The following is a 16,538-nucleotide window of genomic DNA, read 5'->3' on the forward strand; positions in this document are numbered from 1 at the left end:
TTTATTTCTGTTGTGTGTTTACATATTCTCTACATAAAAACTTAAAACTAAGAACACGTACGATAATGCATATGCACTGCTTATTTAACAAAATTCTATAACAGAAATCCTAAATTTCTTTATTACTTTAAGTTTTAACTGAAAATATTTACCAGAATTTTAATGGTAAGTGTTATAAAATTATTTCAGTGTTTATTTTTACGCCTTATTATTTGTCTGGTACCATCGGTTAAGTCGTACACCCCTGATTCCCAAACCACTGTAGGCTACATACGAGGCTATTCCTCGGTGACATAACACGTGCTACTTTCACTTAATTCTACGAGAGAAGAACGTTTCAAAAATATGCATAGTTATATTCGGCTTTACACTAGGCCTACAAGAGTACAAGTAAAAGAGTATGTACAGGCAGTTTAATTTTTTTATCTTTATACCATTTACTTCATGTAAACTGGTTGTAGCTACAAGAGTACAAGTACAAGGGTATCGACAGACACTTTAATTTTTAAAAATCTTTATACCATTACTTCATATGGTTGACAGTACGAGTGTAAAACTACAAAGGTTTTAATTGTAAAGGATTTACAGAGCCTTATCTTTAAAAATCTTTGTAAAATTGGCTTGATATAATGAACTTGCTAATCAAACCAACAAATAAATACATTATAAATCAAACAAAATCGAGGCTCAATACAAAGTTATGAATTGAAAAATACATATTGCTACTGTATAAGAATTTTACTATAAATACAGGGTTATTCTAAATGATGGACCCATTTTTAATGCTTTATAATTTTTATACTATTAAACTTACCGCTATAAAATACACATCAAACGAAAAAGCAACTCAAAGAGTTTATGCCTTCCAAAGATACTTTTTTACTTTTTTTACAACTTTTTTTACCACTAGAAATTTGGAGGTTACTTGACGTTTTTGCAAATAGCTTTTAAATGGTGAGGAAATCGACCAAAAGTGGAAGGTAATATTCCGAAAGAGAATAAAATTTCCTACAATCTACTATTATGCATATTTTGAAAATACTCAATAAATGTAGCCTAAATTTGGCTTAAAATAAAAAAAAGTGTAATTTAATGTTTGCTATGTTTATTGTCTACATTGAAGACGGGGATTTTCAATTTTTTTTTTTCATTTTGAGGCAATTTTTGGTACTTTTCTTGAGTATTTTCAAAAAATGCTCAATAGTAGATTGTAGGAAATTTTATTCTCTTTCGGAATATTACCTTCCACTTTGGTCGATTTCCTCACCATTTAAAAGTTATTTGCAAAAACGTCAAGTAACCTCAAAATTTCTAGTGGTAAAAAAAGTTGGAGATTACTTTTTAACTTTGTACAATTAAATCTACAGTTCTGCTGGATCGATTTTGTTAAATGATGTGTCTTTGGAAAGCATAAACTCTTTGAGTTGCTTTTTCGTTTGATGTGTATTTTATAGCGGTAAGTTTAATAGTATTAAAATTATAAAGCATTAAAAATGGGTCCATCATTTAGAATAACCCTGTACTTTAAAGGCATAATAGAATAATGACGAAAAGAAAAATACGAACAAATCTTGTAAAAACAATTTTCCTATTACATCAAATAATTACTTACTATTAATAATTTGGTATTAAAAGGTAATAAAACAAGGAAGAAGGAAACTACGGCTAAACAAACAAATACATCAACAAATACGACGTTTTTAACCTAGCAAAACGCAATGAACAAATCAAATATCTAACTCAAAGTATTACATGAACAAAATAATACAGTTTACACCCTAGGCCTAGAATAATCGCTTTAAAAAAAAACAACGGAACAGCAGACTAAACATATGGAATGGGTAATGCACAAAAACGAACAGCTGACTAATCATATGGAAATAGTAATGTAAAAAAAGGCAATATAAATCAAACCGGATACTCTACGTATGCCATTGGAAAAAAGAATACACTCCTGAATAATCTAAATACTATTTAAAGAACAACGGGTAACCAAAGGAATACGTATTGTACAAAAAATACAGTTTACAAGGTAACTTATACAGTAAACGACATACCAAAAAAATAAACAAAACCGCTTACTAAACGTACGTCATGGACCAAAAACTACAATAATTCTACAAAGAATTTACAAGTCATACAGTAAAAGAAAAAATATAGCAAAACAACGAAATTGCTAACTAAACGTATTTCTTGTAAAACATACTACAATTTACACAATAGAATAACCGTGATACCGAATCTCAAAGAAAAGGCTAATAACGAAACATGTATATATACAACAACTTACAGTTTACTAGGGAAACAGTAACAAAAAAAAACAAAAAAAATACAAACAGCTAACTAAGCGCATGTTATGCACAAAATACTAAAATTTACACAATAGGATAATCACGATATTAAACAATCCACAAAAAGACTCACTAAACGTTTTTCATGAACTTTATAAAACCAGTTACACTATACAATAACCACGATATTAAAACGCAACGAACCTGCTTACGAAACGTATGTAATGTTAAAATACTAGAGTTTACAACGAAACAGCTTGCTAAACATATTTCATGGGAAAAATACTATAATTTACACCATAGAATAATCGTGATATTAAATAAATAATGAAACCAGCTGAATGATTAAATAATAATAATAATCAATCAATAATAATCAATCGTTGAGATGGGGACGCCACCTGGGTGCGTATTTTAACCCAAATATGAGTGAAGGATGAGTGTTGAATGGTGTGTGATGACCTGTGTAGCTTTGTTACTGACTAAGATCAGCGGTTTCATTAGTCAGGATCATTTATTTAAAGCCCAATGATCAGGAACAGCTGGGTCCAGTTTCGAACCATCAAAAAGCTACTGACTTTTCTCAGGATCGAACCGGCGACCTTTTGATTAATAGGCGAGCACTATAACCACTCAGCTACCCAGCCAGTTACATAAACGAATGTCGTGAATTTAAATTAGTTTAAAAGATGCACCAATGTGCAAAAGATACTCGAGTAATAAATAATACAAAATAATTATTGGCCTTCATTCATTGATCTATGGTTAAGTAGTTTTGAGATATGCGTGTATGACAAGAAGCTCTTGAACAAAGTTTACAAGTGTTGCAAATTTTTTAGTTTACGTTGATGTGGTACTGATTTTGTAGTAGATTTTCCGTAGCGGGCCATTCTTAAGCTACGGGACGTCAACAGCACAGTTTTTATAATTTTCAAACGCACAAGGAAGTTGACTACGAAGTCACGATGCTCCCTGCAAGTAGACTCTAGTTTTAGCCATTCTCTATGTTTCTTCATAATGTCCTTTTTGATTGAAGACATCAAGGATGACTTGACCCCTACTATATGCTTCATTTTTTGAAAGTTTTCTTCTCAAAATACTGACTAGTTGACTAGTTCGGAGGGAGGGCTTAGGGTTATAAAAGGCGCACCCATAGGCAGAAAAACCATTTTATGACACAAAAACGATCCAAGAGGGTGTGTTAAGTTGTCAAGTAGTGCCACACTGCCTGCGACCTGTGACGTTTAGGAGAGAGTGTAGATTAAGTACAGGGAGCGGCAGAAATATCTGACGGTTTTCAAGCGAGTACTGTCCGGCAGCCGAGTGGAGGGGGGTGGTGGGGAGCGGCTCATTCTCAAGGCCAAGTGTGACCATTTTAGTCGCCATGGAGCAGTGGACCAGTATACATCGCGCGTTTGCCGTTGAGGCGTTTTTTAAAAATGGCGATTCTGTTGTTGGTACGCAACGTAAGTTTCGGAGGCATTTTAATGTGGCTCGTGGGGAACCTATCCCATCCCGAAACACCATCAAATTGTGGGTGGATACCTTTAGATCACAGGATCAACTGCAAAAAGTAGGCCTACAGGCCGTCCAAGGCCAGTGAGGACGCCTGAGAACGTGGAGCGAGTGCGACAAGCTGTGCTAACGAGCCCGCATCGCCCGGAGCGTAGACAAGCTTCTGCTCTTGGCATGTCTGATCGCTATATTCGACGAATATTGCACTCAGGCCTTCACTTTCACCCGACAGCGATCAGACATGCCAAAAGCAGCAGCTTGTCTACGCTCCGGGCGATGCGGGCTCGTTAGCACAGCTTGTCGCACTCGCTCCACGTTCTCAGGCGTCCTCACTGGCCTTGGACGGCCTGTAGGCCTACGTTTTGCAGTTGATCCTGTGGATCTAAAGGTATACACCCACAATTTGATGGTGTTTCGGGATGGGATAGGTTCCCCACGAGCCACATTAAAATGCCTCCGAAACTTACGTTGCGTACCAACAACAGAATCGCCATTTTTAAAAAACGCCTCAACGGCAAACGCGCGATGTATACTGGTCCACTGCTCCATGGCGACTAAAATGGTCACACTTGGCCTTGAGAATGAGCCGCTCCCCACCACCCCCCTCCACTCGGCTGCCGGACTGTACTCGCTTGAAAACCGTCAGATATTTCTGCCGCTCCCTGTATTAAGTGTGTTTCAAAAAGTAGCACGGTAACAAAAAGTACATGTTGGAAAAATTTCATTGGTCCATACACATTTTAAATAAGTAGTTTAAAAATACATACATGTGTATGAACGAACAGTATAAAGGCAAATTTACGTCATGCATTAAATACACTGTTGGTTAGTTATTATTGAGGGGTATTTTTTATTATGCCTACGTTTGTTGACTCTATTTTAAATGACATTGACAATAAATATTTTCAGTAAATTTATACATTGTCGTCGATTATAGTAAAAGAGTAAAGTTAGGATATTGTAACTATCTGAATTTGTTTCTAAGCAGAATACAGATATTCGAATTTGAAATGACACATGAAAAGTGGGAAAGCTTTATTTGAACTTTGAAACATGGCGGAAATATATAATTTCATAACATTTATCAATCAAATAGAAATATTAACTATCCCTATTCACTAACTCAAAGGGAAATGTTATTAAAAAAAAAGGTTTATTATGGAATTTTACAGCAATAGCATGCTTACAGACTTTCTCAGAGGCGTAAATAAGTAATGTCCAATCTTACAACATAGGTACATTCATGTAAAGTGTAAACATCTTAAGCATTATAAAATAAATTACTCTATACGAGTGGTTTAGAATAAAATGTTTACCATCATAGAAGTAAGTTTTTAAACCATATTGGTTTCGCAAGGAGCACGCTTGAATTATTAGCAAAGCCGACAGCGAGACCGCAGCAGCGGTATGAGTTGCGTCATTGTTGCGTCTTGCATGGTTACCGGTAGAGCGCACTAGCAACTTGATGTACTGCATTACCGAAGGTCGCGTAGTTCGGGCCGCCGACGCTGCACAGCCTGGTGCTGCACGGGTAATGCTTTGCCCCATTGAGTGGACTCTCTAGTTAGGTTTATACTCAATGCTAAAATCCAGCTATGAAAAAAAAATACCGGTAGACCCTACCACAATATTAAAATTACTAAATATTTTTTTAAATGTGCAAGTACCTAATAACTGTATTTTATTAGATGCTTATCAGTCTTATTTCTGCAATTTTCCTAAGAAATATTTCTTTTTCATGTACAATCTTTTACTTCTTGGAAGCAGTTACCTACTGTATAAAGAATAGCTAACAACTCATTGTACTAAGTGGGTCCAATACGGTCCGATACATTTTTAAAACACACTAAAATGCAAATAGGAAATGTTCAAGGTAATTTTCATTGTCAGCTGATGTGGATATAATTTTAGCTGAGTATATACGCTACTATTACGAAACAATAAGGGGGTAAGTGCAGGGGACAAGTGCGTAAAGAGCTATGGATGAAGGGGGTAAGCGAAACTTTACATGGATGAAGGGGGTAAGTGAAGCACAGAGAGTATGGATGAAGGGTGTAAGTGAAACTTTACGTGGATGAAGGGGGTAAGTGAAGCACAGAGAGTATGGATGAAGGGTGTAAGTGAAACTTAAAGTGGATGAAGGGGGCAAGTGAAGCACTTACCACCTTTATACACTCCATTTAGGTGCATTTCCTGTACTTAACCCCTAAGTTAAAAAAATAACTCAGCTGTTATTACTTAGGACTATGGGAGTCAGTGTACTAAATAGAGCCTCACTTACATCCTTCATCCATGCATCTAACTCAATTTTTACGAAATTGTTACTTGCCCCCTTCATCCACTCAACCCTTCAACCGTATAGTAACATGGTGTTTTCTCATAGCAGCCATGGAGACCAATCAATCTTTTAAAATCCTCACCTTTTGAAAGAATTTTGAGAGAATTTTGAAAGCCAAAGTGACAAAGCTCTTGGACAGTATCGAAGCATGAATAGTCCTAAACAGGTCTTTGGTAACAAACAGGTCTTATAGTTGCTATATTCTTGTAAAATTTAAGCCCAGTCGGTTCAGTAGTTTTTACGTGATTGAGTAACACACACACACACACACACACACACACACACACACGGACACACACCATTAGATTTTTATATAATAGTAGGCTATAGATTGATTATTATTTAAAAAAAATTAAAACAAAACCTCATCAATGTGATTTAGAGTAGGTATCTACCAAACACACATCCACAGTTCATAAAGCAATTGTTTTGATTTCTTTATTTGATGTTCACAGTTATTCTCAAATGTATCGTCAACTAAAGAAGTACAACATGCCTCTTCATAAGACGGGAAAGAGTAAATCTTTTGCACCAACTCGTATGATAAGCTTCTCTGGTTATCCTGGAGTAATAACATCTCAAGATGACTTTTACACAACAAGCTCACGAATGGTAGTGTTGGAAACAACTATTGGTAACTACAATGCATCCCGGTGGCAGTACGTGACCCCCACAGGCCAGGTAGGAACAGATGATCAGAAATTAGTAATTTTCCTATTGATGAACAGGTCAACTAGTAGAACATCAACTTTCGTTCAGTTGATCCAACCTAACAACTTGATTTTTTAATCCAAAATTGAATTTTACCCCGCAAGCTTGCAACTGACTTTTTGTTTTAAAAGGTAATACATGTTTTTTTTTGTCATAACGCTATGTTTTTTCACTGAATGACTGTCTGTTATCTGTTGTTGTTTTGAATATACGTCTTCTACCTTGTCCACTCTCCTAACTTTATTTACCGTTAATTTTGTTCATAATTCATAAAGTGTTCGCAAATTAAAATTTATATGTCTAGGTTCAGCTTTAATTTATTGTTTTGACCCAAGTTTCTTGTTAAATAGTTCACCCACTACAATTACCCCCCTAGAAATTGGATTAAATTGCCAATTTCCTTTGCAATTTTTTACAATTTCTACAAATTTCTGAGAAGAAGGTCAAAACAATTTTTTTTATTGGCTCTTGTCCCTAATCTAAACCCCTCTTAAACTATAAAGTCTAAACATTAATTTACATAAAAAACACTCTTTAAATGTTATATTATTATTAGGCTACTTAAAATGTTCTCTTTGGGAACCCTCCAGTTTGTGCCAGTGAGTGTTCAATTTGGACACTCACTGGCACAAATTAAAGTGCAGATTTTTATCAAACTTCGGGTTAAACAAGGGGTTATTAGTAGTTATTAAGTTTAGTCAATAGCAGCCATTTTGTGGCAAAGTTCAAACACAGCACATATGCAAGTTTTATTAAATAAAGAATGTTCAAGCAATCTAAAATAGTTTTAATTTTTAGGAGACTATTAATAATGATTTTTTAAGATACACATGCACTTTTTATCATCACAGTACACAGGTAACTTTTACTCTTGTCTTAACTAACAAAGTTCAGAGTCACATACGTTATTCCTCCAATTTGTTGTGTCAGTTACCTTATTATCTTCTCCTTCATCCATAGCTTGACATCCATACACTTACAAGTTTGTTTTATCTTGGCATTTGTAGGTTTGCTTAGTATGATCTTCTTAAGTTAATTTTTTGTCATCCTTAAACTTTGCCGCTTTTTTATACCACTTTGAATATAATTTCATCTTACACTATTACCCCTGTTAGGTACAAGTGTCACTTTCAATGCACTTTTTTCACCCACCAACATTCAATAGGCTCGTTTTTCACTATCTTATTCCACAAATCCTAACCTATGTTCACAATAAAAAAATATTGTGAATGATCTTCTTTTACAATGAACAATGTATTTCATTACCCTAGTAGCACAAGTATATTAACACTTTTTTATTGATTTTTTAAAATAATAATTAGGAATAAAGTGACTACACAGTATGGTTTCTAAAGTCCATAGTGGAAGTGAAGTTTATTTACAACAACAAAATAAACATATCAAACACATGACATATAATATCATACATGATAGCTGCTTTAAGCTTGAAAACCAACAAGGCAATGAGGGACAAGATTACAAATTCCAACACTCTTCCTTAATCTTAATCCTTCATTGAGGTAATACCAAGGTTGGTCATAAAACCATCATGCTTGATTTTGCCAAGTGATTTTGTCAAAATGTCCGCTACCATCCTGGAAGTTGGAAAGTAATTCAGCACAACTAGTTTTCTCTTTAGTTAGCTTAGCTAGTTGTCTGTGACAAATAGCTTTTTATGAATTATATGTTTGGTCTTGTCATTCACGGTTCTCTTCTGTAAAATCTTCATTGCTGGCATATTGTACAATGCAAATTTACATGCTTAAGAAATATTCCCAGCTCTTCCAACAAGTGTTTCAGAAACATTGCTTGCTTGCATGCCTGAACCATTGCTACATACTCTGACTCTGTTGAGGAATGAGTTATACATCTCTGTTTCTTACTTCCCCATGACATAGGTCCTCCACACAGTATAAAAAAATATCCGGTAAAACTTTTCCTATCAAAGTTGTTTCCATGACTGGCATCAACAAAACCATGTAGAGGTTCCTCATCAGCTGTGAACGTAATACAATAAGATTTGGTTATCTTTAAGTATCTTAAGACACGTTTTGCATACTTAAAGTGCTCCTCAGAATGACAGGTGTTATACTGACTCACTTTTATCGCACTAAAAGTAGGGAGGGTGGGCCACAATGGAACAAAAATCACAAAACAATTTTACCTGTTCGCTTTACAGCTTCAGAAGAAAAATGTACTTAGAGAACAACCTTTCCCGCATATATTTAACATATATTAAAATTGATAGTTAAATTAATACTAATTTTTATGAACTGTTTTACAAAACCTATGTAGGTAGTGGAACATGATACGGGCCACAGTGGAACGTGGCCCGTATCATACGTTTTTACTCGTTAGTAAAAACGTAAAAATACTGTACAAAGAAACTATTATTAATCTGAAATGATACACATTTTTGAAAACAAACAATGTCAAATGCTTCTACTTGGAATAAGTTAATAGTAAGCAAGTCAAAATTTACTTCAAACTTAAAAAATGACTTAAGTCTCTTTGTTTACCCAGTCTCAGAAGAAACTGACAATATCATCTTAATGTCACTCATTTTAACAAGTGCGACATTAGCAACATTTGGAAAAGTGAATGACCCTTCAAACTTAGGGCTTTTTTGCAAAAAACTCACTTCAACTTCTCCAGCAAAGTCTTCAGGTTTTAACACTTTTGCAATATAAAAAAACCTTGCGTGTTAGGTCGTCTTTAGGCCTAAACTCTACCAACACAAAATCATCATCAACTGGTGATCCGTCTAGTTTTTCAAAGAAATCTGGATGTATTTTCTTAATTTTCCTACTGTCTTCAATTGGGCCGATACCATCAAGTTCTGCGCCACTTTCACCGTCTGAAGTGAAGTGAAGCTGCTCATTACTGCTGCTTGAAGATTGGTAGTCAGGTAGCTCCCTTGCTATATATGAACCCCCTCTTAGTAACAAACAATAATTTTGTTTTAATGCGGTTAGCTTTCTGAGTTTGATTTGCTTTTCTTTTCAAAATCTTTCTTCTCCTTTTTTTTTCAGATGTATCAGTTGCTATGCATGTGTATGATTTAGCTCGTCCTCAATTTGTTTTTTTTACGCTCCGCAGCCTTTGGGAACCCTTTAAAGACATCCGGGCTCACGAATCCGTCAGGACTTCCATTGACCTGACTATTGTCAGTAGGTCTCTCATTGCCTGCAGGTCTCTGATTGCCTGCTGTGTTGGTTGAAGGGGTGGAAATAAAAGAGGTTGTTGGATCAGTAATTGGCCTTTGGGCAGCTGATGTTGTTGGATCAGTAATTGGTCTTTAAGCAGCTGATGTTGTTGGATCAGTAATTGGTCTTTGAGCAGCTGAGGTTGTTGGACCAGTAATTGGTCTTTGAGCAGCTGAGGTTGTTGGATCAGTAATTGGTCTTTGAGCAGCTGAGGTTGTTGGATCAGTAATTGGTCTTTGAGCAGCTGATGTTGTTGGATCAGTAGGCCTAATTGGTCTTTGAGCAGCTGATGTTGTTGGATCAGTAGGCCTAATTGGTCTTTGAGCAGCTGATGTTGTTGGATCAGTAGGCCTAATTGGTCTTTGAGCAGCTGATGTTGTTGGATCAGTAATTGGTCTTTGAGCAGCTGATGTTGTTGGATCAGTAGGCTTAATTGGTCTTTGAGCAGCTGATGTTGTTAAATCAGTAATTGGTCTTTGAGCAGCTGAGGTTGTTGGATCAGTAATTGGACTTTACGCAACTAGTGGTGACTGTTGTGATGTTGTTCTATCCGTTACGTAGCTGCAAAGGAAGTCGTCATCTGTAAATATCTTATCGTCGAATGGAAAAATTCGTGTTGCCTTAAAACCAGATTTGATGTTTGAAGGAGTAGACCTCGATCATTGGCCAATCCCACACAATGGGCTACTTGGTAAATAGTCATCCTTGTTCCAGGATGATGAAGGAGCAAGAATCCACAGCTTTGTTGTATTGAGCTTTAAATGGTGCGTAACAACTTACATTGAGGGGTTGTAGCTTTATTGCTGCAGTGAGGGGGAAGCGTAACAATGGTAACACCGTTGTCTTTTGCCAGGTTCAGAGTTTGAATTGTCAAATGACTTTCATGGTTATCCATGAATTGTTGGGTTATCTTTGGAAAAACCACTATGCTTGACAAAATGTTTCATGACATCTACAAATAGATCACCATTCATCCACCCTGTGTAGCTGAGACTAATCCTAATGTACCAGGAGGTACCCCATTTATCATATGTTCCTTTAAGTTTTTCCTGGGAAACACCATGGCTGGTGGAAGACTATTGCCAGTTGCACTTATAATGCAGCATGTAGGCCTAGTGACAAGATCACCCCTTTCAGCACTGGTACACTGGCTGACTTGTTTTATACCTTTTTCAGCTATAAACTTTTTAGGCTTTTGCACGGTGGTAGTTCCAGTCTCATCCAGACTATAAATTCAAGTTCCGTCTGCAAATTTATCGAAACGACCAAGAGCAGTTTTTAAAGTCTGGTAAAAACTGCCAACATTGTGTCAGTTGCAGTGCCGGATTTAGGGTACTTGCGGCCCTAGGCCAAATTACTTGAGCGGCCCTCCCCCTGTGGTGAAAATTCCTTGCGATCGCGGAAGTAATAGTGACTATCTCCTATACATCAAGGGGACATCATCATCGACACCCGTGATCCTGGATGAAATCGTGGACATCTCTCCTAAACCAAGTCAAAGCCATCTATGACAATCAAACCATAACTATGATGGCTTAGTGATCATAACTATCCGGGACCGCAGTAAAATCGTGAACATCTCCCGCGGGCCGCAATCACGGGGACATCATCATCGAAACTTGTGATCGCGGCAAAGTCGTGTTAAAAACCTCTCCCGTGTACTGCGATCATGAGGACTTCATCATTGTCACCCGCGGCCGTGCCGAAATCGTAAACATCCTCCTCGGTAAGCCACCACGGGGACATCCACATTGACACCCCCAGCCGCGGCGAAATCGTTAACATATCCCATGGCCGCAATCACGGGGACATCATCATCAACACTCGCAGCCGCGGTGAAATCATGAACATCTGCCGCGAGCCGCAATCACGTGAACATCATCATCAACACTTGCGATCGCGGCAAATTTGTGTTAAAAAAATCTCCCGTGGACTGCGATCTTGAGGACTTCATCATTGTCACCCGCGGCCGTGCCGAAATCGTAAACATCCTCCTCGGTAAGCCACCACGGGGACATCCACATTGACACCCCCAGCCGCGGCGAAATCGTTAACATATCCCGTGGGCCGCAATCACTGGGATGCATTGTCAACAATGGCGGCCGTGGTGAAATCATGAACATCTACCGCGGACCGCAATGACGGGGACATCATCATCGACACTTGTGACCGCAGCGATATCGTGAAAATCTCCCGCACACGGGCCGCAATCACGGGGACATCATCATTGACAACTCGATACAGCATCTAATTCGTGAACGTCACCCGCGGCCGCGGCTAAATCATGAACGTCTCCCGCGGGCCACAATCACGGGACAATCACAGGCACCCGAGGCCGCGGCAAAATCGTGAACATCTCCCTCGGTCCACGGAGACATCATTATGGTCACCTGTGATCGCGGTAAACTGGTGGTTTAAAATAAATTATTTTTTAAAAATTGTATCTAAAAAAATGTTTTTCCCAATCCTCTGCGGCCCCCTCTTGCTTGCGGCCCTAGGCCGCGGCCTAATCGGCCTAGTGGTAAATCCGGCACTGGTCAGTTGAACGCAGTGGCTCTTGATAAGCTGCAACCCCCAGGTTGTCGGACACTTAATCTAGGGTGTCTCTTAAAAACCCCTACATCCAATCAATTCCAGCCTTTTTATTTTTTTCCCAACTTTCTGGCATTTTTTTTATTTATCTTTGCCATTTCATAGGCAAGCTCTCTGAAATCCTTAGTGGATTTCCCATAACACAATTTAGAACACTTGATCATGTATTCTACTAGGGAATTTTCTTCAGCTTCAGTAAAAACCAGCCGGCTTCTATATTTTGGGGCCATTCGTATGTCTTCCCCTTGAGCTTGAGCTTTGTTGACATACCTTTGTAGTGTAGTGAGTTTAAGTTCGTACTCCCTTGATGCCTGGCGAAGAGACATTTTTTTTATTACATCCTTGACTGCACGCCTCATCATCTCCTCAAAAAACGATCCCTTCTCTGATTTTCTTTTTCTTCCTCTTGACATATTGATATGTATAACAAAACAACCAGTTCAATATTTTTTCTATTAGAATAATTTCCAAAAAGGATAATTTAATGGGAAAACCCCCTTAATTTGGTCTCAAACTATTGAATTAAAAACATATAATAGGTAATATTTTTGGTTACAATAAGACACCTGATGCTCCACTATGGAACTGTTCCATTGTGGCCCAACACCAAGTGTTTCATTGTGGCCCATGGGTGTTTGATCATAAAAATTAACCCTAATTCCACTTCAGAACTTTGTACAAATATGCCAACTAGTCTAAACGTTTTAGAAAGAGTTGTTCTTTATGCTGGTGTGTGACACTTACCTCTAATAAATGCAAATAGAAGGTTAAAATCCTCGAGAAATAACCTGAAAAAGTAACTTTGAGTAGTCAAAATCAAAACATAAATTTGTTCCCTTCCTTAGTTGGAGGCAGCCATTTGCACCAATGAACTATGGGTAGACAAATAGTTTTGGAGTTTACTCACTGAGTGCAGCAGTTGTCAGACTAGCCAAATTCAAAAAACATAGTTGTTCCAGTGTGGCCCATGTTCCATTGTGGCCCACCCTCCCCTAATATCCAGGTCTTGTACATACTGACAAATACATAAGACTGCCTATCAGCTCCTGATACTGCAAGTTGTTACTGCTTACCTATGGCTTTTTAGGGTCTAGCCCTACTTCCATAGGTGTGTTTTTTTTTTTTTTTTTTTTTTTTTTTTTTTTAGGGAGAGGAGGTAAAAATGCTTTTACGCACACAGGTAGCCAGCCTGTAGTGTGAGACTCCTGAGCTTGTCAGACTACTCACTAAAAAACCCCCTCTACTCTGTTGGACACATACCTGGGATTGTTTGTCACATTACTTCAGGTCAGGTCAACGTGTGACCTAAGCCCTCAGGGCTCGCGCCGTTTCTGGCATTCAATTTCTTTATGACCTAGACTGCATCTCGGTCAAGCTCTAGCTTCTTTGTGCGGAGAATATCCTGGACGAAATGTGACATACAGGTCCAATTGTCCTCACCCTCCGTCATCATCGGAATGACCGTGTCCACCAACAACTGCCCTACATGTTGTTCAGCCTCCAGGCGGGAACCTTCCCAACGCTGGCAGCGGAAGAAGGTGTGCTCCGCATCGTCGGGAGTGCCTGGGCAGTAGATGCAATCGGGTGACACGGCTTTGCCCATCCTGAACAGGTACGACCGAAAAAACCCGTGACCTGTCAGAAACTGGGTAAGGTAATAGTCCACCTCACCATACCGTCGGTCAACCCATGGTTGGACTTGCTGAATCAGTCTCCTGGTCCAGCGTCCCCGCGACTCCTGTTCCCAGCTCTCCTGCCAGAGTTGGTAGGTGCGGTTGCGCTCCTCCATTTTTGTATGGTCCTCTCCACGCCGCTGATAAATCGCTTTCCTCTCCGCCGCCAAAAGTTTGACGGGGATTACTCCAGCAACCACCAATATGGCAGGTTCAGACACTCGCACATATGGCAGGTTCGGTAGGTGGATGCTACCCTGAGTGCTGCCTGACGCTGCACTCTGGCAAGCCGCATCCTATACACCTCCTTATTGAGCGCGTCTGCCCACACCTCCGCACCATACAGGAGCACAGACTGAACTGTAGACATCAACAGCCTTCTGCGACTGGAACGAGGACCTCCGACATTGGCCATTAACCGGCTAAGAGAAGAGATCACCTTAGCGGCCTTGTCCGCCGTTCGGAATATCTGGTCCTGCCAGCTAAGCTTAGAGTCCACCATGACACCAAGATACTTGGCGGCACGAACGGACTGGACTTCGACGTCCCCCACCCTCAACGGCACAATGGTGTCAATCCGCTTTTTGGTCAGAATCACGATCTCAGTTTTGTTCAGCGCGAGTGAGAGACCGTGATCTGCCATCCATGCGTTTATAGTTCGCATGACTCGGTTTAATTTTAGCTGGGCCAGCTCAACACTACGAGCAGCTATTAAAGCTGCAATGTCATCTGCGTACCCAACTAAAACGGTTTCTTCAGGCATTTCAGACCTAAGGAGGCTGTCGTAGGCAACGTTCCAGAGGTCCGGGCCGAGTATGGAACCTTGGGCAGCACCAGAAGTGACACTCATCGTCCGCGGGCCTTCTGTAGTATCATACATGAGGAGGCGGAACCGGAGGTAATCCTCTATAATGCGCATGAGGTATGCCGGGACGTGGAAGTTGTTCTCCAGAGCGTCCAGCATATCGCACCATCTTGCAGAATTAAATGCGTTTCGCACATCGAGTGTAACGAGCAGCACAACCCTACGAGAGTAGTGATTAAAATCCTCAGCTCTCATCACGGCTTGCTTCACCTCCTCAATAGCGTCGACCGTTGATCGCCCCTTCCTGAAGCCGTATTGGCGAGGGCTCAGGTCCCCCGCAGCAACCACGGCTGAATTCAGTCGGGAACGGATCAACTTCTCTAGGACTTTCCCAGCCGTATCCAACATGCAAAGGGGTCTGTAAGAGGACGGCAATTCTGGGTCTCCTTTCCCCTTCCCTACGAGCACGAGCCTAGCTATTTTCCAGCACAACGGAAATACCCCCTCTGCCAGGCAGGCGTTGTACATGCTCAGAAGAATCAGGGGATTGATTGAAAAAACCTTCTTAAGAGCCTCGCCAGGTACCCCATCAGGTCCAGGAGCCTTGTTGTTTTTTAGGGATAAAACGGCAGTCTCCAGCTCCTCATGAGTGAAGAGTGGGACATCGTCCATCATCTCAAACTCACGCAGTGGGCGCAGAATATGATCCGGAAAAAGGGATTTGACGACCCTCTCCATAGCGGCCCCCTCCATGACGGAAGGTGGAGAGCGAGTGGTGAGTTTTTGGGTTACTAGTTTGTAACCCAGGCCCCACGGGTCGGAATCGACATCATCCCTTAGTGTTTTCCAGCAATTGTGTTTGCTCCGGTTGATGGCCCGGCGGAGAGACTTCCTCGCCACCTTGTAGCTCTCCAGCTTACGGCGTCTATCCAAGGGTTCCCTGGCCCTGGTAGCGAGTCGTCTAGCTCTCAAAGCAGCTCGGCGCAAATCCGCGATCTCTGCAGTCCACCAGTATAAGGGTCTCCTATCGCAACGGAGTCTCTTGCGGGGCATTGACTCATCACAAGCCGAGGCAATCAGCCCCATCATCGATGTAACTATAGCCTCTGCATGAGCCATGCCAGGTGCGGCAGGCACCGCTGGCACTCCCCGCAGGATGACCTCGGTGAATTTAGCCACGTCCAGTTTTTTTGTGTTCCACCGAACGGGCACTTCCCGAGATGCAGCAACTTGTCTCGGAATGCGATCTAAGACATTGAAAATAATGTATTGATGGTCGCTGGCCGTATAATCCTCCAAGACTCTCCAGGCTGTGATCCTTGGCAGAAGAGACTCAGATGCGAGGGTTATGTCTGGGATCGTTCCCCTCATCCCGGGTAGCCGGAACGTTGGCGTGTTGCCCTCGTT

The 16,538-nt window shown here is 40.1% G+C and overlaps 1 protein-coding gene across 1 annotated transcript in view; it reads left to right on the top strand.

The window, feature by feature from the left end:
- The window catches only part of LOC128982926 (putative phospholipase B-like 1), an 81,421-nt gene that overhangs the window by 34,321 nt on the left and 30,562 nt on the right, over positions 1–16,538 (top strand). The window contains exon 5 of the mRNA XM_054401999.1: positions 6,600–6,825. Within this exon, the coding sequence (XP_054257974.1) occupies positions 6,600–6,825 (226 nt within the window). The remainder of the gene's footprint in view (positions 1–6,599; positions 6,826–16,538) is intronic.

Source organism: Macrosteles quadrilineatus, unplaced genomic scaffold (assembly GCF_028750875.1).
Source record: "Macrosteles quadrilineatus isolate MER2022 unplaced genomic scaffold, UCM_ALF_1.0 Scaffold_1__1_contigs__length_201487025, whole genome shotgun sequence".
Taxonomy (NCBI): Eukaryota; Metazoa; Arthropoda; class Insecta; order Hemiptera; family Cicadellidae; genus Macrosteles; species Macrosteles quadrilineatus.